The sequence below is a fragment of the Marmota flaviventris genome, chromosome 8 (genome assembly GCF_047511675.1).
Source record: "Marmota flaviventris isolate mMarFla1 chromosome 8, mMarFla1.hap1, whole genome shotgun sequence".
Lineage (NCBI taxonomy): Eukaryota > Metazoa > Chordata > Mammalia > Rodentia > Sciuridae > Marmota > Marmota flaviventris.
Genome location: NC_092505.1, coordinates 124,311,929 through 124,336,192, shown reverse-complemented (window position 1 = coordinate 124,336,192; position 24,264 = coordinate 124,311,929). Strand labels below are relative to the sequence as shown.

Here is a 24,264-nt window from a genome sequence, read left to right as displayed (position 1 = left end):
TTAAATCATTACATGGTTGTAATCTTGAATTATAATTTAAATCATTGTTGTATGTAGTCCAGGACAATACCACACCTGTGTCAGGATTGAGAAGTATTTGAATGCATCTCAGTGTATTTCCTGACCATCTTATCTTTGGAGGCATCTAAATGAACCTCATCTAACCTAGAGAATATCTCAGTCTTTGTAAAACTCCTCACAAGCCTGCCACTCTATATATGCTGTCCAGAGGTGCTTCTTGTTCCCTTGGACTTCCATATTATTCTGTTTTGCACCATAGGTGCTTAGTTCATTCACTCTCTCTAGGATGATCTCTTCTTGGCCCTCAGTTCAGGCTTTCTCATCTACATTGAAAGTTAATGAACACAATTTTTAATAGGGAGAAGAAGCTTTAAAGATCATTTAGACTCATATATCTCTTTGTGATTTGCACCACACTTAAAAGGATAAATATCATAGTACTTGATTTTAGATGCATGAATGCTAAATTGCTTTCAGTTTTTGTGACCATAAAAGCATGTTGTTAATAGTACTTGTTAATAGTGAACAGGGCTAGAAGAATATGCTATCACACTGGAAACTCCAGAAAAAAATGAAAGGTTCCTCTTCATATCCCTTTTAATCTAGCTGTTTTCTGGCTTTTCTTTTATGAAAAAAAAATACTTCTCTTTCTGTGATATAAAATTATGGATTCTTTGCCTGAAAAAACCTGCAAATAATCTTTAGTTCACCCTTGTCATTTATTATTGGGGAAAACAGAACTGGAGATAATTGACTTGCTTGCTGTCATATGTTGTGTGGCAAGGTCAGACCTACAAATTATCTCTTTTTAAAAACAGAATTGTATGCTCAGCTTTCTGTTTTAGAATTTCATGTTCAAATTTTATCAGCTCTGATGAAACTTATTTTTAATAAATTCTTTTAACATTCAAAGTGTTTTTCAGTCTATTGAGAGGTCAGAGTTCCTCTTATACAAGTACACTAAATAAAAATTATATTTTTAGTATTTTCATATTGGTATTTGAAATCAAATCAGATTACATTCTACAAATCTTAATTGATCTAAGTATGTTACATTCCACACTGATGGGGTCCAGCTAAACTGTGAAGTGACATTTTGAAACTTTCCACAGTTGTTTGAGGCTACAGAACACCAAAGCTTTGCTTATTCTGGGGAGAGAGGATGCTGTGAAACTCCAGAAATACTGAAGAGGTAGTCCCATAAGAAAAAAAAAGTAAGGATAAAAATAATTGCAAAATTACTCTGTGAGAGGTATAAAACAAATGTTTTAGATCTGATTGGTTTCTAATAGGGCCAGAAGTTTACCAAAATATGAAGAACAAAATAAAGCAAACAACAGCAACAAGAAAAATAAACAATAAAAACCTACACCAAAATCTTGGATTTTTAAATAGTGCTTGAACATTTTCTTCCTTCTTTTTTTTTTTTTCTTGGTTTGTAGGCAAGTAGGAATTTTGGAATACGTAGGAAAGGCATCGTAGTTGCCTGCAAGTAAAGGGTATCTTATGATATTATCATCCTTTTTTGGTATTGTTCCAAATGGAGGTTTTTTTCCTCTCAACACAAGGAAAGAATTGTCTAGCAATTTGAAATTAATCCTATGTCAAGAGAAGCACTTACATTACCAGAACTCTTCAAGTGACAGATTTTGCATCTTGCATGAGCTTACAAGAATGTAAGCAGAACAAAGAGGGAAATGTGCAATTTGAAATTAAAGCACAATTTAGTAAAATGCCACTCTAACATATTGGTTTCTGATATTCTGGATTGTGGCAGTCTTCTCTAGGAACAAGTACGAACTGATAAGTGTCCCCAGGTTTTAAAATAAATATTGTGAAATTGTAGCTGATCCAAGCAGTGCATTTATTTGGCATTTTAGAAAATTGTCATACTGACCAAAGGAAATTTTTTTTGGATTGAGGATTTTGGAAGCATTAGAAACTCAAATTTTTCCTGTAATCCCAGTGGTTTGGGAGGCTGAGGCAGGAGGATCGTGAATTGGAAGCCAGCCTCAGCAATTTAGCAGGGCCCTAAGCCTCTCAGTGAGACTCTTATCTCTAAATAAAATATAAAAAAGGACTGGGGATGTTGCTCAGTAGTTAAGCACTCCTGGGTTCAATCCCGAGTACAAAAAAAAAAATAAAGAAACTCAAAACTTTAGTTTTACGCTATTTTGGGAATAAAAACAGGTTTGGGGGCTCTCAGTTGACTGGCTCATTAAGAGCTGTTTTAGTGAATGATTACCAACCTTATCAGTCACACTCTTATAATTATTTTGTGGTGACTGCTTGGCTTTCCCAAAACGAAATGCATAGATGAGTTAATTATCCTCACTGTAATTTAAAAAGTTGGCATAATATTCCAGCTGAATTAAGGGAGAAAAACAGTAAATGAATTTACAACATAACTTAAATGTGTGAGTGCTCAGGTACTACTATACCAGAAAGTAATAAAGTAGTGATATTTTTGCAAATGTACACAATTTGACTGTGAATGTGACAGCACTCTGCAGACTGATAAAGGCATGCAGTTATTTAAATACAATAAAAAGTCATTTTAAAAAATATTATTTTAGTTGTGGATTAACACACAGTATCTTTATTTATTTTTATGTGGTGCTGAGGATTGAACCCAGTGCCTCACACAGGCAAGGCATACGCTTTACCACTGAGCTATAGCCCCAGCCTGATAGTAATTTTTTTTAATATTTATTTTTTAGTTGTAGTTAGACACAATACCTTTATTTATTTATTTATATGTGGTACTGAGTGAGGATCGAACCCAGGTCCTTGCACGTACTAGGCAAGTGCTCTATCACTGAGCCACAACCCCAACACCCCCCCCCCCCATAGTCATTTTTTATATGACTTTCTGAAAAGTCTGAATGTTTGGTAAAGTTCCCAATAAAATAAAATATAACCTTTTCTTTATTCATGTAGGAATTGCATTCTTGGAAAATCATGCATTAACATGGTACACAATGTATTTTGTGTTTATATGTAGAATGGAATTAGATTCTAGACATGACTGGATTTGGCAAAGTTGCAGGATATGAGCCTGCTGTCCCAAGTCATATAGTATCCTTAGTTCTTGGTCACTAAATATCAGTAGTACCTTGTTGTCATTGTAACAGCCAAAATTGCTTCCACAGATATACAGAATATATCATAGGGAATAGTACTGCACCTGTTCAGAGCTACTGGGGGCATGGGACTTTCTGAGTGGTTTGTGTATCTTATTATACCCCTCCCTCCCTTCCCCTCTCTCTCCCTCTCTCCCTCTCTCTCTCTCTCTCTCTCTCTCTCTCTCCCCCTCCCTCCCTCCCTCCCTCCCCTCCGTTCTCTCCTTGTTCCCTTGATACTGTAGTTGTGGTATGAGGACTTGGAAATAAAATATGCTGTTGAACATTTTCCTCATACTGTACATCTTCTTATATACTAATATTCTAATATACCTTTTAAAAATTATGTTTATTGCTTTTTTATATAAGCTCTTGCAAAAATAGACTTTTTTTTCTTTTGCTTATTTTCTAGAACATTGCCTGTATAACTGTTAAAAATCTTATTGACTAGATTATAGAATACTACTTCAGGCCGAGAATGTAACTCAGTTGTAGAGGTCATGCATAGCATGCAGGATGAGACCCTGGATTCAATCCTCCAGTATGGCAAAACAACAACATCATCAAAACTACTTCAGCATTGTTTTGTATTCCCAACTGTATGCAACATGATTATAATACTAAATTGCATTTTCTTTCTTGAACACACCTTATTGCTTCAGAATTCTCTTTTGTATGTATATATTATGCTGTCTTCCTAGAGTACTTATCTTTTTTTTTCTCTCTCTCTCCCTTTTTCACCTGGAAAACTAGTACTAATCTTCAGGTTAATCATCTTAACTGCTTAGACATTACCTTCCATCCCAACTCTAGTGTTGGTTAATTATATCTCCAACTGCATATGCATGTGTTACAGGTTATACTTGTAACTTACTTGCTTTCATGTCTTTCTTTTGGTGCTATGAGCCCCTTGAGGACTCTTATCTCTCTATTCCCAGCACCTACCATATTACCCCATAAATTAAAAATATACAATGGGGCTGGGGATATGGCTCAGTTGGTAGAGTGCTTGCTGCACATGCACAAAGCCCTGGGTTTGATCCCCAGTACCACAAAAAGCAAACAAACAAATAAAAAAGTAAAAAAAATAAATAAATAATGATTTTCAGCTTGAAATAAGTTTAAAACTGAGAGAGAGAGAGAGAGAGAGTGTGTGTGTGTGTGTGTGTGTGTATGTGTGTGTATAACAGCAGTCTTCTTTGTATACTTGTCCCAGGGTGAGACTCCATAATTTTCTTGTTTACACCTTATAACAGGAGCACATCTACTAACAAATGTTAAGTTTTAGAAGTTCAATATTAGAAAAGAATGAGTAAATTCTTCCTATAAGCAAGAAGTCTTTAAAATTCCTCACTGGTGTCCCATTCAACTCAAGAGACTACAGTTGTCTGACGTGGGATGATTGGGATGTCCAGAGTTGGGTGGAGAGACTTCCTTTTTGTTCCTTTTCTTAAGTCTATGTGTTAGTTTAGGCTGCTATAACAAAGTACCACAGTCTGGGTAGCTTATAAATAACAGAAAAATTGACTTCTTGTGGTTTTGTAGGCTGTGAAGTCCAAAAAAAAAGGTGTCAGCAGATTCAGTGTCTGGGGAGGGCTGTTCCTTGGCTCACAGATGGCTGTCTTTTTGTTGAGTTCTCAGACTGTGTATGGTTGGGGTCTTTTTTGTAAGGGCCCTAATCCTATTCATAGGGTTCTGGGCTTATGACCTAACCACCTCCCAAGGGTCCCACTTCCAACATTGAAGGTTAGGATTTCAACATATGAATTTCAGGGGGGAAATAAGTATTCAATCTATAGAAGTCTGTTTCAGTAGGTCATAAATGTTGGTAGAATAAAACTTCCTAAATAAGTCATGCATCTTGCACTTGATTAGCAATTTAAGGAAATTTCAAGGGCAATTTAGTTGATTTTTTTTTTTTTGGCCTTGGTTGTTTGTTTTACAACCTAAATCTATATGAGTGCTTGGAATATAGCATAATCTGGGACTTATTATTTTTTCATAATTTTATTGGTGCATTATACTTGTACATTATGGTGGGATTTGTTAATGTATTCGTATATTCACACAGTGTAACAATTTACTTTGGCCGGTATCATCCCAAGCGTTTCCTTAGTAACTTGCCTGAAATCATTAGGGTACTTTTATTGTTTACAAGGGATTTCCCTATATATTAGCTCATGAGCCACACTTGAGTGCTGTGATAACATCACCACCTTATCATTGAAGAAACAGCCTCAACATTTTATTTTTGCCCATAGTTACGAAGTGGTAAAATGCATTTTTGAAGTCTGCAAATGCAGATCATTTGTTGTTCTATTACACAATGCCTATGTTGGAAATAAAGAATACTCTATGTTAATGACATATACATAGAGCAAGTCTTTTTCTTCTTTCCACATTTTTTTATTGGTGCATTATTGTTGTACATAATGATGAAATTTGTTGTTACATATTCATACATGCACATAATATAACAATATATTTTGGCCTACATAGAGCAAGACTTTAGTGAAATAAAGTAAGTTTGGTATTTTTACATTAACCTTTGAACATTCTTCATTGTCTAATAAACTCATAGTTTTACCCCCAAAATATATCTGATTTTGGAGTTAAATCCATGGCAAGTCTAGGACTTGGCAAGCAGTTGTAACAAGATACTCTTCTTGAATTTTTTTTTTTTTTTTCCTAAAGGGTAGTGGCTTAAATTCGACCTGGTCATGGATAGTTTATTCAGAGGGGCAATGAGAACCTGTTCTGGTTTGTCTTTTCAGGGCATCTGACTAGTGTTCTGAGACGACTAAGTATTTCCTCTTTGCTGTGGTATTACTAAGGATGAATGAAAGCCCAAATTGTCTCCATTACTCTTGGTTTATATGTATTATTCTATAATAATTATTCTGGTTTTGTTGGTAAGTTCAAAGACAATGATTATCTATTGCTGTGTAAAATTTACTCTAAAGCTTAGCTACTTAAAACAACATTTATTATTTCACAGTTTCTGTAGGTCAGGAATATAGGTGTGGAGTAGCTTGGACTTTTGGCCTTAGGTCTCTTTATGAAGTTGCAGTCTCATCTGAAGGCTGTTCAAGGAGAATACAATTCCTTGCTCACTACTCTTGTCATCAAGCAGAGTTTTAATTCCATGCCAGTGGACTTTTCCATAGGGGAACTCATAACCAGACAGGAGGCTTCCATCAGAGAGGAAAAAGGTTGTGGTGGGGAGAACCTTGAAATTTCTAAAATAACATCTCATTACCTCTGCTACATTTTGTTTGCTAGAACCAAGCTATAGGGTTCATTCCTCACTCAAGGGAAGACTGCACAAAGGCATGAATACTGGGAGGTGGGAATCATTGGGAGCCATCTTGGTGGTGCCAGTCACATGTAGTCACCCTAATAAGAGGTACATTGTTTCCACATGATATTCCTTATGGTAGAGTGCAAGTAATTATTTGCTGCTATTTTTGTTTTTCTGAAAGAAGAAAATTGGTTCAGCTGTCCCCTTCCCATCTTTTCTCTGTACTTGTTGGGTACACAGTACAGAATTTACTGTACACTCAACTTCTTAGAATAAACCCTAATTGACAGATTTGATGTTCACAAATTTTCTGCCGAGGAATGCATGTATAATTTCACATAATATAATTTTTGGGTAGTACTATTAATCATAAAATGCAACAGTTTATGCATTGTGATGGCTTTATTATTTTGAATATGGAAAGTGAGTTCAGAGCCAGATTTAAAGCTTGCTGGTTCGATTATTTGAAGCCCTATGCCAAAAGGCTGCAGAACTACAAGTCTGACTCTGATTAACTTTGCTGTTCAGACTGTGCCCTGAGCTTTAGTTGGCTGCTCTTTTGTTTGGAGAATGGAGGAATCACCATGTATACAAATCCCTTGCTTTTATTTTGTTTCTTTCACTCTACTTCCCTTATGCTCAGCCTCTTTGAACATTCCCTTCATCTTTTTATTGAAAGTGCAACCAAGATTTTCATCTGTTGACCCCTCTTTCCCTAGCCTCTCAGTCTTCTCATCTCTTTTTCTTCCTGTATCCCTCATAACATCCTTGAAAAAAGATGGTTTAGAAGTCCTCCTTGTTCCTCATTGGTGCTTTCAGACCCTGCTCTTTCCCTCTTAAAAACCCTACCTTTAAATCTCATTATATTCTACCTTATATTCATCTGTAGACCTCCTGATTGTTCCCTCATTTCTTTAGGATTATAGCTCATTGTAAATTTTTTCTAGCACTACTTCTGTGATGATTTATGGAAATTTCATTATCTATGCAATTTTGTAAAATTCTAGACTTCTCTAAAGATCATATACTCAATCTTACCTTGAGGTACTTGCTCCCATGGTTGTTTCCTAAACCTTGACCAATTTCTAGTGTCTTGGCTGGCACCTTCTCTCAAATCACTCTTAGTACTCCAATGCCAGCAATCCTTCATTGCCCATTACCTACAGTCTATTAATTATACCACTTTTGCATTGACCTTTAGTAGGTCCATCACTGTTATCACACCTTTGCATATACCCTCAATTCAGTTGACCCTTTCTCTAGCCTTTCTATCTTTGCCTGGAAAAATTCCCATCCTCTTATTCATGAATTCTATTATGCATTTAAATGTAACTGGGAAAAATAGCTGTGCTTACTATTCTCACTTTAAATTCAAAATCACAAACTTCAAGGGGATTCTTAGTGCTCCCTAGTAGTCATGGTAAACTTTCCCAGCTCATTCAATCTGTGTCTTATTCCTTCATTTCTATCTTCAAACCACTCAACACTTCTTACTTTTATTCTTAGCAAAAGAGAAATTCTACTAGCTCTCTCACCGATTAGTGGATTCCCTCTGGGTTTTGCTCTCTTTGATCAGTAAGCCCCATTCCCTTTCCAGTATTCATGAACATTGTTCTATAAGTTCTCCCCCTTCTCATGCAGCATTGGTTATTTTTTCTCTATTAAGAATTTCCATTCACGAATAAACATATACTAACTTACTCCATCTTAAAAAATAAAATCTCAAAAAAACCCTCCCATAATGAAATGAGATAAAATCTCCCTTGACTCTCCTTTTCCCTCCAGCTACTACCTTATTTCTTCTTTTCCTTTTACCGTGAAACTTCTTGAAAGAATTGTCTATATTTAACATTCTCTAGTTTCTCTTTTCCTATTCTCTCTTATACCCTGTCTAAACAGCTGTCGGCTCCACTGTACTGCTGTTGTCAAGGTCAGTGATGCCTTGCATATTTCTAAATCCAATGGTCAGGTCTTTGTCATTTTCTTATACTGAGCATTGCTAGGATTTGTCATGGGTGGTTATTCCCTCCTTGAAATGTTCTCTGATTTGACTTCTTGGAATTCTCCCTATCACTCTGGCTGTGAAGCACAGACTTGCTCTATCTATGGTCTGTCCTTTACTGAGCTAATCCTGTTTACAAGCTGACAACTTTCTGATTTGTATCTCAAGCCCACAACTTTTCCCTAAACTCTAGACTTATATATTCACAGCCACTTGACAGCCTCTCTTGAATGTCTGATTGGATTCTCAGTCCTAACATGTCCAAAGCTGAATTTTTGCTCTTCCCACTTAAATCTGCACCTCTCACAGACTTCCTTATCTCATTAACTGGCAGCTCAAGCTCAATCTTTCCACATGCTCAGGCAAAACCTTTAAGTGTTGCCATTGACTCTCTTCTCTTACCCTACATCCTGTCTGATAGCACATCCAGTTTGACAGCTACTTCAGACTACCCCATTTATCTGGATTCTGAGTGAATCTTACTACCTCCTAATGTTTGCCCTACCCCAGGCTATTTTTGTGTCTGAAATACCAGCATTTCTGATTATTTAAATAGCCTCCTACCTGATCTCCCTGTTTCTGTCTTATAACCCTCACTCTTCTCTATACATTTGTCTGTTCCTAAAATCACAACCAGAATGATCTAAAAACAAGTCAAATTATGTCTCTATTTAACATTTTCTAGAAGCCAATGCTATTAAAGAAAAAATGTAATTAATTAATTAATTATTGTAGTAATGGGGATCACAGCCAGGGCCAGAGGCACACTAGGCAAGTGCTCTTCCACTGAGCTATATCTATATCCCCAGCCTGAAATTAATTTTAATGTTATTTAAACTTATATCTCATATATCAAAATATAATTCCTGCAGGTAATCTATGTGAGAAGTTATTAATGAAATTATTTTACTTTTCATTTAAATTCTTCAAAATCTAATGTGTACTTTATACAGTTTGGATGCTAAATTTTTATTGGACATACTCAATTTCTATTTAGATTCCATAAAATTTATAATTAAAAAAGTAGATTCATATGCTTCAAGTAGCCTTAAAAGTTTTCTAGTCACTGAATCTACTCTTGGTTTTTAAAATTTTAATTAATGTTTTAAAAATTAACAAAATTGGGATGGGGTTGTGGCTCAGTGGTAGAGTGCTAGCCTAGCATGCATGAGGCACTGGGTTTGATCCTCAGCACCACATAAATGTAAAATAAAGATAATGTGTCCACCTAAAACTAAAAAAAAATAAATATTAAAAAAATAACAAAATTGAGTTCCTAGCCACATTTCAAATGCTAAAATAAAAAAAAAAAGTCATGAGGCTAATGACTATCATATTGGACATTGTAGCTCTCTCTTATCATCTGGCTCCTGTTCTTTCACCTCATCTCCTACTACTTTTTCCTTTGGTCCTTCTCCAGCCTCCCTTGCTTTGATTATGTCAGATGAAGCCTATTTTAGAACCTTTGCATTTGTTGTTTTCTTTGCCTGAAAAGTTCTTCTTAAATAGGTGCACAGTGTGCTCCTTCACTTTCTTTAGGTCTTTTCTCCAGTGTCCCTTTTAGAGGTGTTTTCCCTTGCCAACCTATTTAATATCTGTACCGGTTGTCTTCTGTATCTAGTTCTTCCATTTGTAAGCTGCCTTCTGAAAGAAAAGAGAAGTGAGAGGGGAGAGGTGACCTGATCTACAAAGGAAAGCAGTGAAATACAAGAATTGTCCCATACAGACATCCAAGTAAATGAGTATGTTAGGCAAAAGCACAGAGTAAAGTAAAAGTGAGTAAGTGATCATATCCCCTGAGCTTGCTTGCTACCTTAGGTGATATTTTTGTATGCATGCAGACCCCTTATAGATTGTATAAATGCAGCATTCTGCCTTAATGTCCTCTTGCACCTTCTTTGGCACTTAGTATAGCTCTGAACAAAAGGCAGTCTGAAATCTCCTGTATGGGCCTTTTATGTTATATATTCTATGGTGGCCTCTTTACCTCTTGTTCTTTTTGAGTACCACCAACTGTTATACTTGCTGATGGTGTAAATGTGTTGGCTTCATGTGTCCTGTGGCTGTGATTATAAATTATACACTGACTCATTCTTTCTTTCCTTGTCCATTGTGGTACACTCTTAGTCATTTTCTAAAACCAATTCATCTAAGAGGCCTTCCCCAATTCTTCTAACTTAACTCTTCCTCATTGTTGCCTTTACATTCAATGTACTTCTGTTTTTTATATTCTTAGTAGGAACCTAATTAAAATAGGATATGAGTTTTTGAGGGCAGGAACTATGCCTTACTAAATTTTTCATCTTCAATGTTTTCCTCACTGCCTCGCTATAGGTACCTAGTCAGTACTTGTTGTATTGAATGAATCAGAACACAGAGGAGAAAGCAGAATTGCTATTAATGGAGGAAATTTGTGTTGTTTAAGATATGTGTCTTGAACCCAAGTATTGTACCTTTTTTGTTATTTTATTATTTTATTGGTTCTTTTTGAGCTATACATGATAGTAGGATTCATTTTGATATAATTATATAAGCAAGGAATATATCATATTCTAACTAGAATCCTATTATGGATGTACATGATGGTGGGATTCACTATGGTGTATTCATATGTGTACATAGGAAAATTATTTCAGATTTATTCCACTGTCTTATTTTCTTATCCCCTCTCCCTTCCCTTCATTCCCTTTGTTTGTTGATATTTTAACCACTTTGGGAGACAAGAGATATAGAGCCATAGTAAAGGTGGAGAACAGTAAAATCGAAGATCAGTCCCTGAATAGGAAAGAGGCTAAGGATCGCAATGCTCAGATGAGCTTACTGTGTAAGAAAATCAAGAGAATAAATATAGGGCTCAGTGGCAGTGTGAGACATTGGGTTCAATTCTCAGCACTGCGTATAAGTAAACAAAATAAAGGGTTCATTGACAACTAAAAAAATTAAAAACAGAATGCAAATATACTGCCAGGTACACTGGCACACTCCTGTAATCCCAGTGGTTTGGGAAGCTGAGGCAGAAGAATTGCAAGTTTAAAGCCAGCCTCAGCAACTTTGCAAGGCTCTAAGCAATTTAGCAAGACCCTGTCTCAAAAATAAAAAAGGGATAGGGCTGTGGTTCAGTGGTTAAGTGCCCCGTGTTCAATACCCAGTATCCCCCAAACAAACAAAAAAACTAAACAAAAACAGAATGGCAGAACCTACCTGTTTGTAATACAGATATGCTTTTTTCTCTTTTACACTACCTTTGTCCTTATGTCCATTTGATGGTCTGATATCTGGGTGAAGAGTGTTAAGAAACCTTATTTGTAAACCAAGGGATTGGGATAGATAATTAATAAGCATCTTTCTAACTCTGATTTTGTTTATATTAGAAGTGCTTTAATGATACCCTGGTGGGCACAGTACTTTTTGTAACTTCTGCTTTTTTGCTTCTGCTGTTTGGTCTTTATAGATGGAATTCATACTAAAACCACTAAACTGTTTGAGTTGCCTATGAGGATATTGGGGTAGCAAGTTCAGAGTATGAAAATGTGTATTAATTTTTAAAAATTATGTGTAGATGGACACAATACCTTTATTTATTTATTTTTTTAAGTGTGGTGTTGAGGACTGAACCCAGTGCTTTACACATGATTGGCAAGCGCTCTACCACTGAGCCACAACCCCAGCCCTATTTTTGATGGAACTAGAGTTTGTGCAGTTCTCCAGAATTATTTTTGGTGACTTATAAACCAGCACCCTATCTTGGCATTGAGCTCTTTACTGAATTGGGTATCTGAGTAAACTGAAAAAGTTACTTCTTTCTTCCTATGATAATTCATTGCTAATGGGTGGTGGCAGTGTGTAAGTATATTCTAGCAGGAATCAGAGAGCGCAAAGGGACAAAAATCTTCTTTCCCTTATTCTTAATTTTATTTATTTTTTAAATTTGTTTTACTAGTTACTCTTCATTTTAAATAATGTTAAGTATTGCAAATTAATATAAAAAGGTATTACTGACCAAAATAGATATTCAAGAAATAGTATAGTAGAGCAAACCCCACATACAAGTAAAATGAGGTAAGTGTCTGTCCTTTATTCTTTATATTCTTAACTTTCCACGCTTACCCAGCTTTACCCAGTTCAGATAGATTGCTCTGTTGGACCCATAGATCACCCTGCTTCTGAACTGTTTCCTTCAAAGAAGGTATGTCAACTTCATTATTGTAGTCACTGTTTTTGCTTACATCTGCCTCCTTGCATTGAAGCCCCTCTGTGACTGTCTTAAGGGACTTCCACTTGTATCTGCTTGATGACTGTGAAGTCTGCACCCTTTTCTTGGCCCATAGCCAAATATTATCTCCTTAATTGTGTACTGAACAGAAGTACATTCCTATCTATTGCTCACATATGTGACATCCAACAGTTAATGAAGAAACTTAGCTGATTTCATAGCACAAATGCCCAGTTGCTTTATTGACAGTTTGCAGGACTTCCTTCCCACAGTTGTTTTTAGTGAGGACTGGATGTCTTTCTTCTTCAATTTATTATTTATGGTATTGTCACATTTTTTTTCTCAGAATAATTAGTAAAGTATTTACAAAATATATTTACTATTTCCTCTCTAATTCTAACTTTAAAATGAACCAAGTTATTGTATACTCTATAAATTATGTTGATTTCCCAAACTCTTCTGCCAGTTTCATTTTCAAAATTTGTAGTTTTTCATTGATTTTCTTTTTTTTGTCTTTTTTTTTTTTTTTGAGAGAGAGAGAGAGAATTTTTTTTAATATTTATTTTTTAGTTTTCGGTGGACATAACATCTTCATTTTATTTTTATGTGGTGCTGAGGATCGAACCCAGCGCCCCGCGCATGCCAGGCAAGCGCGCTACCGCTTGAGCCACATCCCCAGCCCTCATTGATTTTCTTATTTTTGAAATTGAGTGTTCTTTTTTTGCCATTATACATGAGCTCTATTATTATTTTATTATTATTATTATTATTATTATTTTGCATTATGATTTTTTTGCATTTCTCTTCATATCTACATTTTTTATAATTTATTTATTTATTTATTTTGCATTGCGATTCTTAATACACCTTTATACCACAGTTTATCATATCTCTGTATATAAGGTATGTAGACACCAAATTCACATCTTCATACATGTATTTTGTATGATAATGGTCTCTTTCCACCATCCATGCTATTCTCCTCTCTCCCTTTCCCTCCCACCCCTATTCCCTATCTAGAGGTAATCTTCCTTCCATGCTCTCCCTCCCTACCCCATTTTGAGTCACCCCCCCTTATATCAGAGAAGACATTCGGCACTTGTTTTTTGGGGATTGGCTAACTTCACTTAGCATAATCTGCTCTAATGCCATCCATTTCCCTGCAAATGCCATTATCTTATTCTTTTTTAGTGCTGAGTAATATTCCATTGTATTTATTTTTTATTATTATTATTTTTTAATATTTATTTTTTAGTTATCGGCGGACACAACATCTTTGTTTTGTATGTGGTGCTGAGGATCTAACCCGTGCCGCACGCATGCCAGGCGAGCGCGCTACCGCTTGAGCCACATCCCCAGCCCTCCATTGTGTTTATTTATTTATTAAAAAAAATTTTTTTTTTGAGAGAGAGAGAGAATTTTTTAATATTTATTTTTTAGTTTTCGGCGGACAACATCTTTGTTTTGTATGTGGTGCTGAGGATCGAACCCAGGCCGCACGCATGCCAGGCGAGCGTGCTACCACTTGAGCCACATCCCCAGCCACCCTCCATTGTGTTTAAATGCCACATTTTTTTAAATCCATTCATCCACTGAAGGACATCTAGGTTGGCTCCACAGTTTAGCTATTGTGAATTGTACTGCTATAAACATTGATGTGGCTGCGTCCTTATAGTATGCTGTTTTTAGGTCCTTTGGGTAATAGCTGGGTCAAATGGTGGTTCCATTCCCAGCTTTCCAAGGAATCTCCATACTGCTTTCCATATTGGCTGCACCAATTTTCAGTCCCACCAGCAGTGTATGAGTGTACCTTTTCCCTCCGCATCCTCGCCAGCACTTGTTGTTGTTTGTCTTCATAATGGCTGCCATTCTTACTGGAGTGAGATGGTATCTTAGAGTAGTTTTAATTTGCATTACTGAAATTGAGTGTTCTTTAGGGGAAAAACAGAAAAAGATCTTTGGCATTTTGAACCGAACACTGCAGTTTCCATTTATTTTGATACCTGAGAGAAAAGTCACCTGCTTAAGTGTCCCACATAGTAAGGAAGCAAATAATACTTAGAGGAATCTTGCTTCATCTTCCTTAGGTTAGATTATAAGTAGCTATTTGATGTTGTGGGTGATGCTATGAATTTGTGATTTGCATGGCTTCAGATGTCATAATTTTTCCCCTACTTTCTAGGAAGTAACAGCTAGCAGTCGCCACTATGTTGACAGGCTATTTGACCCTGATCCCCAGAAAGTTCTACAAGGTGTCATGTAAGTAGTATGCATTTAAGAGTCTATCAAAAAGTCTTGTTTGTTTTCATGTTTTAATCTGCCAAATTTTATAATTATGAAAATGCAATTTTCCTTCCATTTGGCTTCTTTTTGAAAAGACTGCTTGACATTCATGACTTTTAACATTTTACTATAAATAATTGTCTGTTGGATAGCTATTAACTGACATAATTATCTTTATTTTTTGTAGAATTATTGTTTTAAATTTAAAAATTTTCCTCTGGAGAATACTTTTGCTACTTTAATATCCACAGAAGCCAGAGAATAAAATTAATCTTTTGTAATTAGAATGCAGTGGGAGGATAGGTTAGTAGGTTTTGTTGTGCTTTGTTTTTTGGTTAACTCACCAACTGCCACTGAGTTTCCCAGTGATGTTTTATATATCAGAATTTCGAACTAAACAATCATCAGAAAATTGAAACTCTTGATAAGCTTAATGCCCTTTTTTTTCCTCCAAAATTTCATCATGTTTAATGAAAAGAAGCATTTTTAAGCAGTATCCTGGAGGTGATTATTTTTAAAAAATGAAATGGGACAAATCGGGTAAAATTTCAAGTGACTGAAAGGTGAATTTTCTCTCCTTTTGATGTTTAACACAGTATGCTCCTAACACATTAGTTTTAAGGAAAAAGTTCTAACCTAAGGCTCCTCACAGGATTAGAAACACCCAGGACCCACAGGCCTGAACTGTGTTCGACGAAAGAAGGATACAAAAAATGGTAAAGATGAGGTACATTAGTGGTAGCAGTGAGGGCACAAATGCCTTTTTTCTTCTCTTACCCTGTTGTTGGTGTCAGCCCAATAGTACCTTAAGTGTAACTCTTTCTCAGCCATACAAGGCTAGGATGCCTTATTTGTAGAAGTTTCTTCTGACTGGAATTTGTTTTCAAAGCTCCCACTGCCCCAAAAGACAATATGGAGGGATGTTTGGGAGATGTGAATTTGTAAAAGGAGGCAAAAGAAGTGTATATTGCTCTTCAAACTGAGCTGGAGCTGCCTGGGACCCACCTAAGATAATTGACACTTTACCTTTACATCTTCTGTTTACAGAAACAATAATAGATATATTTCTTGTTTTCTCATTGTGGTAGTGTTCGTCTTTGTCCCCTTAACTAGGACACTTTGTGATGATTAAGTCTGCTCTTTTAAAAACTAGTTTGATTATTACCAGGAGAAGTGGTATTAAATCCTTCTATTAATCAAATCAGTTTGGATTATACTTACATGCACAAATTAGTTGAGGGGATAGGTTTAATTTGACATTTCTCCTGAGACCAGACAAGCATTCTCCACATGCAGCCAGACAGCTCTATATATTGACAGTCCTAAATAACTATCAATAGTTAAAATATCGAAAACATAAGACTCATTTAAGATTAGAAGATGATGTACTAATGCTGCTACAGTTGTTTAGGAGGAAGCTAGTTATTAATCAAAGATTTTTCACGATAAGTATGTATACTGAGTTGTATCTGATATGAGTAGCTTGTCACTTTGAGAAATTTTTAATTTACCAAAGAATACTATAACTTTTTAAAAGTTGATAAGATATGAAATAAGAGACTAAAGAACATTGAGAAAGATTGAATTATAACAAAGCAACTAAAGTGTGGTTTGATAGCCTTACTGCCTCTTGAACAATTATGAAGTTTCAAACACAATTAGCTGCCAGCTAGACAGACAAAGAAAGGCTGTTCATGTGGGATGGTAGAGTGGAAAGAGCAGGGACTTTGGTGTTGGACAAAAGTGGGTTATGACATTTCCTGGTGGGGTTCCTTCCTAGCTGTGTGATTGGGCAAATTACTTAATTTCTTTGACCCTTCATTTCATCATCTGTAAAGCATTGTTTTGCCAGCTGTTTGTGAGAATTAAGTCAGAAATAAAAAATTCAGTGCCTGGTGTGTTGTGGATACCCACCAGCTGGCACTTAAGTAGTTAGTTGTTATTAGCTCCAAGATAAAATAACTTCAAAAATAAGATGATTCTCTGCACAGAATTAAAAGGAGAGTTCAAATTAAAGAATCAAACATAAAGCAATTTGAAAAAAAAGAGGAAGTGGGACTAGAATTCTTGACTTAGACAAGAGAATACAAACCATAACACATTCTGGTAAATGTGATTGCTACTTATAATACTAACATCTGTTTATAGTTTGAAAAGAATAGATTACCCAGCATTTTTTCCCCTTATGTCAGAGTAGAGCTGGCCTTATGGAGGTTTATTTGATATGATTTTACAAAGCTTCCTTTTTTCTAGGTAGAAATACTTATTCTTTATGACTTAATTCTTTCTTGAGTTACAACATTATCTGAAAATTAATTTTAGAATGAAAAATAAATTATATTTTAAACATTTTATTTATTTAATACAATATTGATAGTGTGAAAGGGAACCAAAATGATACTTAGGAAAAGAAAGTTGACCAATTTTTTTCCCTTTTTGTGTGTCTTATACAACTATTGAGTCACACAGAGACCATTACTAGACCAAAATAGGTAGGTAGGTAAAAAAGATGGCCACAGAGTGTAAACAAGTAAGGTACTATGTTAATTTTAGGCAAGAAAAAGAGAGGCTGAGGTAATCTTATTTAAATCCAAAATATCCAATTGGAGGGACATAAAATTTGACAAGAATTACAGCTTTGTCTATAAAACAACTACAGTTTTATCATTTTCTAGCTACATTTGATTTGATTTTTGTCAATAAAGATTGAAAACATCTAAAACATACTAACAGAAAAAACAAAATAGAGGAAATTGAAGGTAAGTCATCAGTTTTCATCAGTTTATAATCTACTCTACTGAGTTAGAGCCATAGCTCCACCCGTAAACATAGGGAACATTTTTGTAGATAACCCATATCACCCAGGAGTGTTTTACCCAATCAGTGAAAAATAATATTCAGCATCAGAACTGGTTGTTTTTCAGTTGTTGAAGAGTGGGAGTTATCAAAATGTAACATTTTTTTTTGGTATAATATTTAAAATAAATTTAAATGATCTTACTGTATCAAAGGCTTGAATACAAAATCAGGTCTTTTTCTCTATTTTTTAATGGAGTACTTCATGAATTTACATGTCTTCCTTGCAGAGGGGCCATACTAATCTTCTCTATATCATTCCAATTTTAGTATATGTGCTGCTGAAGTGAGCACGTGTTCTTTTCTCTACAAGAGCAAAATATCATATGCATAACTGAATAGATTATTAGACATGGTATAAGATATGAATAGAGAGAAAAGGGAGGTCCCTGGTGTAAGTCATGAACTATATAGCCTTTGTAACTACATGAAAGAATATGTATCTATATTGGATGAACTACCCTGCATTGCAGATTCTGGGCTTCCTCTCATGTGGAGATCTGCATGTAATTTTAAGAAACAATTGCAGGGCAATTTTTAGTGAGGTTATTATGGTATTGGTTCAATCATGTTAAATCTTATAGTTGAAGACAATAGCTTTTCAAGTGCTTTTGTAGCTCGAGTCTAAGTTAGTTAAATACTGTGTAGTATATGTGTCTTTTAAAACATATCTAAACTAGAGCTCTTGATCTGGTTCTTACTTTACTGATTCATAATGAAAAGATTGGCAGATATTCCTTCGTGGCCCTGTGTTGATATCCCTGTGATAAAAGGCAAAAAACTGATAGAAGCAAATGTGACTGGACTTGTCCTTTCAAAGTTGAATAGAATCAACTAGACTCTTCTGATTTAATATACCGACAGTTGCAGATGGTTTAAAGTTGTGTGTGTGTGTGTGTGTGTGTGTTTTAAACCAAGAATCCATTTCTAAAGTGTCTTATTAAGTATTTTACTGTATTGATGAAATGAGTTTATTTTGATAATGATTTTTCTGGTTCAATTTACTGGTCCCAGAAATGATCTAACTCTGATTTCAGTATAGACAGATTCCATTTTCTTACATGAGCTAAAGATAAATTTCTATAAAATGAAACATTAGGGTTTTGAGAACTAAGGGTTAAGTTTTAGAATAATTCTAAATATCCTAAAAAAGAAATGCCTTTAAAAAGCTTATCACCTAATACATTTAATCTGTAATTTTAAAAAGTGTTTTGAGTAGCCAGGCATGGTGGCACACGCCTATAATCCCAGCAACTTGAGAGTCTTAGGTACTAGGATTGCATGTTTGAGGGCAGCCTGGGCAATTTAGTGAGTCCTTGTCTCAAAAATAAAAAAAAGAACTGGGGTTGTAGCTCAGTTGTAAAGTGCCCCTGGGTTCAATCTCCAGTACTCACGCACACATACACAAATGAATGTCTACAAAGACAGTGCTAATATCAGATGTAATAGAGTAATCTTGAGTCTTAGTTGTTTAAAACTATGTATTCTGAAACAGAATTTAGTCAGAATTATGGTTAAAAGGGTGGCAGGATTTTCAGATTTTGTTAGATAACATTGGGAGTCCTGCATACATATAAGCTGTTTGTATGTGTGTAATATTAACTTTGAACATCAAGAATAGCTGTATATTTGTATGCCTATGTGTATATATATTTTCATATATATAAATTGCCTATTTGCTGCCACATTTTTTCTATAATGTTTAATACATTTTTATGTGTCTTTTGAATGATCATGTTTAATTATTCTACAAAAATATTTGGGCATTACTAATGCACTTATTTTAAATTGTACTCTTCATTTTTGGAGAATGTGATTTATATTCATATATTGATAAAAAATTAAATACAATAAATATCCTACTTTCTGAGCTAGTATTTAGTTTTAAAATTTATGCATTCACTTGTTATTAAGGAGCCATTAAAATGCGGTAGAAGGAAGATTAAATATTTACAATAATTTTTTGATGGTTTTATACAAATCAGAACTATATCTGAAACTACATGTATTCCAAAAATTTGCATCACAGAATAAATTTGTAAGAATGAGCTGGGCGCAGTGATGCACGCCTATAATCCCAGTGGCTTGGGAGGCTAGGCAAGAGGATTGCGAGTTCAAAGCCATCCTCAGCAATTTAGTGAGGCCCTAAGCAACTCAGTGAGACCCTGTCTCTAAATAAAAACAAAACAAAAAAAGGGTCTGGGGATGTGGCTCAGTTGTTGAGTCCTCCTGAGTTCAATATCCCCATTATAAAAAAAAGTATGAAACTAAATTTGCTGTCAATTCTCAGGTCTTTTTGGTTTATATATCTAGTAGATATACAATAAGTACCTAAGTTAACTTGAGCTAAAGTTTTCTGAAAAAAGTTTGCTCCCTTTTAAAGCTTTTTGTAAAAATAACTTTAGTTTGAATAATAGATCATCATTATGAAACTCTTTTTAAATTGGCAATTTACATATGGCCAGTTGTTAGTTTGGAATACCCAAACAGGCCTGGTAACGGAAAGCTAATTGTACTGGGTGTTTTTAATACTGCGTTTTCCAAAAACAGCTTTATAATAATTGTTAAGGCAGAAAATGAGTACTTTTATAATTTTCAAACTTCAAATAATTTTTATTGGTTGTTTACCTTGTTACCTTATTCTTAGCTACTTATAAATATGGTTTCCCCCCTATTTTATGGGTGAATGTCTTATGAACAGTGAGTGTTCATAAGTAGGTCAAACCTTATCAGATTGTAGTTTTTATAGTATCTACTATAATGTTTGGTTACTTTATATTGATTAGACTTAACATGATTAAAGAGTTGTGTTCTAAATAAGAGCTGCTTCAGGTAAGTGAAAAGTAATACTGGTTCAAAATGAAAATAATATTGATCTTTAGCTCGGGGCTTCAACCTTCAATACTTTTTTAAAGATAGATAATTTTTGTTTTTAGAAGATAATAGGTTTTCAGTTAAAATTTATGCTATTTTTGACTGTTTAGAAGTAAATGCGCTTATACCTGATTGACTGAAACTTTGTTTCTCAAGGACATTCAAATTTTTTCTTTAGCTTTTGCTATTATTTTAATGGCATAGTTAGTGTTTACTTTCTCTCACTATTGATTGCCTTTACGATCCTCTAATTTAGAAGTAACAATGGTATGTTTTACAGTGTATGTTTTAATATTTGAGTCTTTTTTCTCTAATTTCTTTCAGAGCAAAAGATGCTTATTGACTGAAATTTTGTTTCTCTAGGAGATTCCAATTCTTTTGTTAGCTTTTCCTACTATTTTAATGGCATAGTTTAGTGTTTATTTTCTCTTAGTATTGATTACCTTTATGATCTTCTAATTTAGACATAATTGCAGTAGGCATTGTGTGTGTTTTAATATTTGAGACTTTTTTTTTCCTAATTGATCTCTTTCAGAGCAAAGAAAGGAAATGAAGTACAAAGTTTAACCTACATGTGAAAGTGGGTGCCTCATATGTCCATTTATTAGTTTGCAAATTTAAGATTTTGTCTAGATTTTAGCTGAAATTGTTACTTGACAAATGCATGTTTAGAACATCTTAATATTGTTTTCTTTCATCCCCTGGAAGTGGGATATCCTCAAGGCTTACTTTTTTTTTTTTTTTTTTTTGCCTTTCTACCTGGATATTCTTATCTCACCTCAAAATAATTCAGTGTGTTTCAAGTCAGGATAGATGCTTATCTTTAAGCTTCCTAATGTTTTCTGTGTCCAGACATGAATTAGTCATTCAAGATATGCCACAAAAAATTTCCTGTACCTATTGAATCATCTCATTAACTTCTTCCTCAAAATGTCCTTTGTTTTAATGATTCCAGTGGCTGTTATCCTAATTATTCTCACATAATCAGATCACCAGGGGGTTTGGTTAATTCTTTTAACATTTATTAAGTGCCATGCATTGTGCTAGTATAGGGGTGTTTAAGAATGAATAATGTAGTCACTGGCCTAGAGAATTTAAAGGTCTAATGAAGAAGTCAAATAACTAAAGAGGCAATCCACATATAGTTTGGTGAATACTAAGATGATAACAAAGCACAGCCTCCTTGGAACCATAAAGGGGAAGCATCAGCCATTTAGGTCCCCGTTGACTCTAGTCTTATCAGCATGCCAATACATTCCACATTCAGCTTATCTTACTTAGGCACTGCTTCCTTCATGCCACTTCTGTGTTCAAAACCATAATTGCTCCTTAATCCATCTCCCTTTAGTTTGTCCTTTCTCCCTGTTACTTTTCTAGCTTTGTTTCATGCTACCCTGAAATTAACTTTCTTTTCAGTTCTTGTCTCACCCCAGAAACAAGCTATATTCCTTTCTGATATGATCATCTGTGAAGGCTTTTCATTTCGCCCTCCCCATCCACTTATCCAAGTCCTGACCGTTTTTTAAGGATTGTCTTAGTTCCTACCATAGCCTCAATGATATGTTAACCATCAAATTTTCCTGTCCATATAAACACTGAGTTTATAGCATAACACTGCCTTACATTGTTAATGTTATTTTTATCTTTCTAAAGAGATCTTAAACTCTTCAGAACAGGCATCTCCTTGTGTGATGGTTTTGGGTCCTTCAAATAGCCCACTATAGTACTCTGCTCAAAAACTAATAGTTGAGTTTCAGTAGAATATAAGTAGGGCATCACTGTCCCACATTTAAAGTTGATAGGCAGAAGGTTATATTCCATTGATCTCTGGGAAAAGGATGTCTGAGTAAAACTTAGAGATACTTTTATTTTGTATAACAATGTAAAAAGTGAAAAAGGAACTGAATTTATCAAATTCATTTTTATTTTCCATCAGTTTGTTATAAATGCCTAATGTGCTGGAATGGAGGTAAGGCAAAACTCATTTGGCTTAAAAGACATTGGTTGAGACTCTGTCATTTAATATGGAGTTCTGAAAAAAATCTCCAAGCATGAGTTATAACTTCCTCATTTGTAAAATGGGGTTAATATTATGCAAGATGTAATGAAGGTGAAATAATGTAGTGGTTATGGCATATTTTATAAGCTTTAAGTAATATATAGATTTTACATAGTTTTGTTGTATTCCCATCTTGGTTGTTAACTGCGTTTGCATTTTTTAAAAAGTATGTATTTCTGGGCTGGGGATGTAGCTCATTGTCATTGGTGAGGCCCTGAGTTCAATCCCCACAGTGTGGCAAAAAGAAAAAAAGTACATATTTCTATGTAGTACATTTTCTCAAATCACTATAATTAATGATCCCTTGATAGTAACTTCTCTGATATTTCCAGACCAGATTTACTTTAATGCTGCTAAAGATGAATAGATTTCTATTCTAACAAGTGATAAGTTTATTTTGATGGAGGGACACCTAGCCCAGACCTTGAGGTCCCAGGTCATGCTTCCTAGAGGAAGTGACATTGACACCTAAGTTCAGACTGGAAGAATGAATAAAATTAGCCAAGGGACCATATGAGGAAGGGGATAAGAAATGTTGAGAGAGTGAGAGAGAGGGAGAGAGAGAGAGACTACATTGTACTTAGATCTGCCAAAGAGGGGGAAATATGGTGATTATTGTCTCTTTCGGTTTTATCCCTTTCATAGAAGTGACCTACTAGCATCCCTTTATAATAATAACTGAATAGAATTTATTTGCTGGGCATGAAAATCCCCCACCCCTGCCAATTAGCATAGATATATTTTCTTATCAGAGCCAAAACAATTCTTTTTTCCTTAGACATTACTTCATTTTTATTAATAAGTGTTCTCTTCAGCTTGCATTTAGTCTGTAACCACTGGCTGCCTCTTCATGTCTTTTTTTTTTTTTTTTTTTTGTAAATTAGGAGAACTGGAAAATTGTTTTTGGAGTGGTTTTTGTTTGCTTTGTCTATAAAAACATTTACTTTAGCACAGTTACCAATGTTTGAAATGGGCTCATAGGTAATATGGAGACAAATACCTCATTTCTGCTTAGTTTTGGAAGAATGGAGAGGAAACTGGGAAAATATTAAGATGGGGAGTTCTGTAATAGGATACCCAGAATGGCACCTGGCACAAAGTAGACTCTTATCTAGATAGATGAATGCGCTGCATTTAGTGAAAGCTGAACACAGTAGAGAAGGGAAAATGACAAAAGTAAATGAATAGCTGCAGAGCTATAAGCTGATGAATTGAAACTAAGCCTGTAAGAAGGAAACAGAGGCATCCACAAGGAGGCAGGAGCCTGGACGTGAAACCTTTCCCAAACTACAATTTACTAACTGAACTGAGGCTTTGATATTTTACCATTCTATAATCATATGTCAGAACTTGGTAAAAACTTCAGTAAACTTCATTTGGTTTAGTAACAAAATAAAAAATTATTGTTATATATCTCTTGTAAACCATATAGAAACCTGAGGGATAGTTTACAGAGAGGGATATCTCAGGCTGTGTAAGACCTATGTGCAGGTACTGAGCTCATGGAAGAAAAGAACAAGTAATTTCAGTGTT

At 34.9% G+C, this 24,264-nt stretch overlaps 1 protein-coding gene and 1 non-coding gene across 6 annotated transcripts in view; one reads left to right on the top strand and one right to left on the bottom strand.

The window, feature by feature from the left end:
* The window catches only part of Armc8 (armadillo repeat containing 8), a 99,972-nt gene that overhangs the window by 8,050 nt on the left and 67,658 nt on the right, over positions 1 to 24,264 (top strand). For 2 of the 5 annotated variants that reach the window (XM_027933572.2, XM_071615621.1), the window contains exon 2: positions 14,842 to 14,918. The exons of 2 other annotated variants lie outside the window; for them this stretch is intronic. In XM_027933572.2, coding sequence (XP_027789373.1) covers positions 14,842 to 14,918 — 77 coding nt within the window. Of the gene's footprint in view, positions 1 to 14,841; positions 14,919 to 21,207; positions 21,253 to 24,264 lie in introns of those variants that run through there. One more of the 5 variants, XM_071615624.1, reaches the window with a different exon arrangement.
* Positions 17,986 to 18,092, bottom strand: LOC114091579 (U6 spliceosomal RNA). Its single transcript, XR_003582516.1, has one exon. It is a non-coding gene; the product is annotated as a U6 spliceosomal RNA (small nuclear RNA).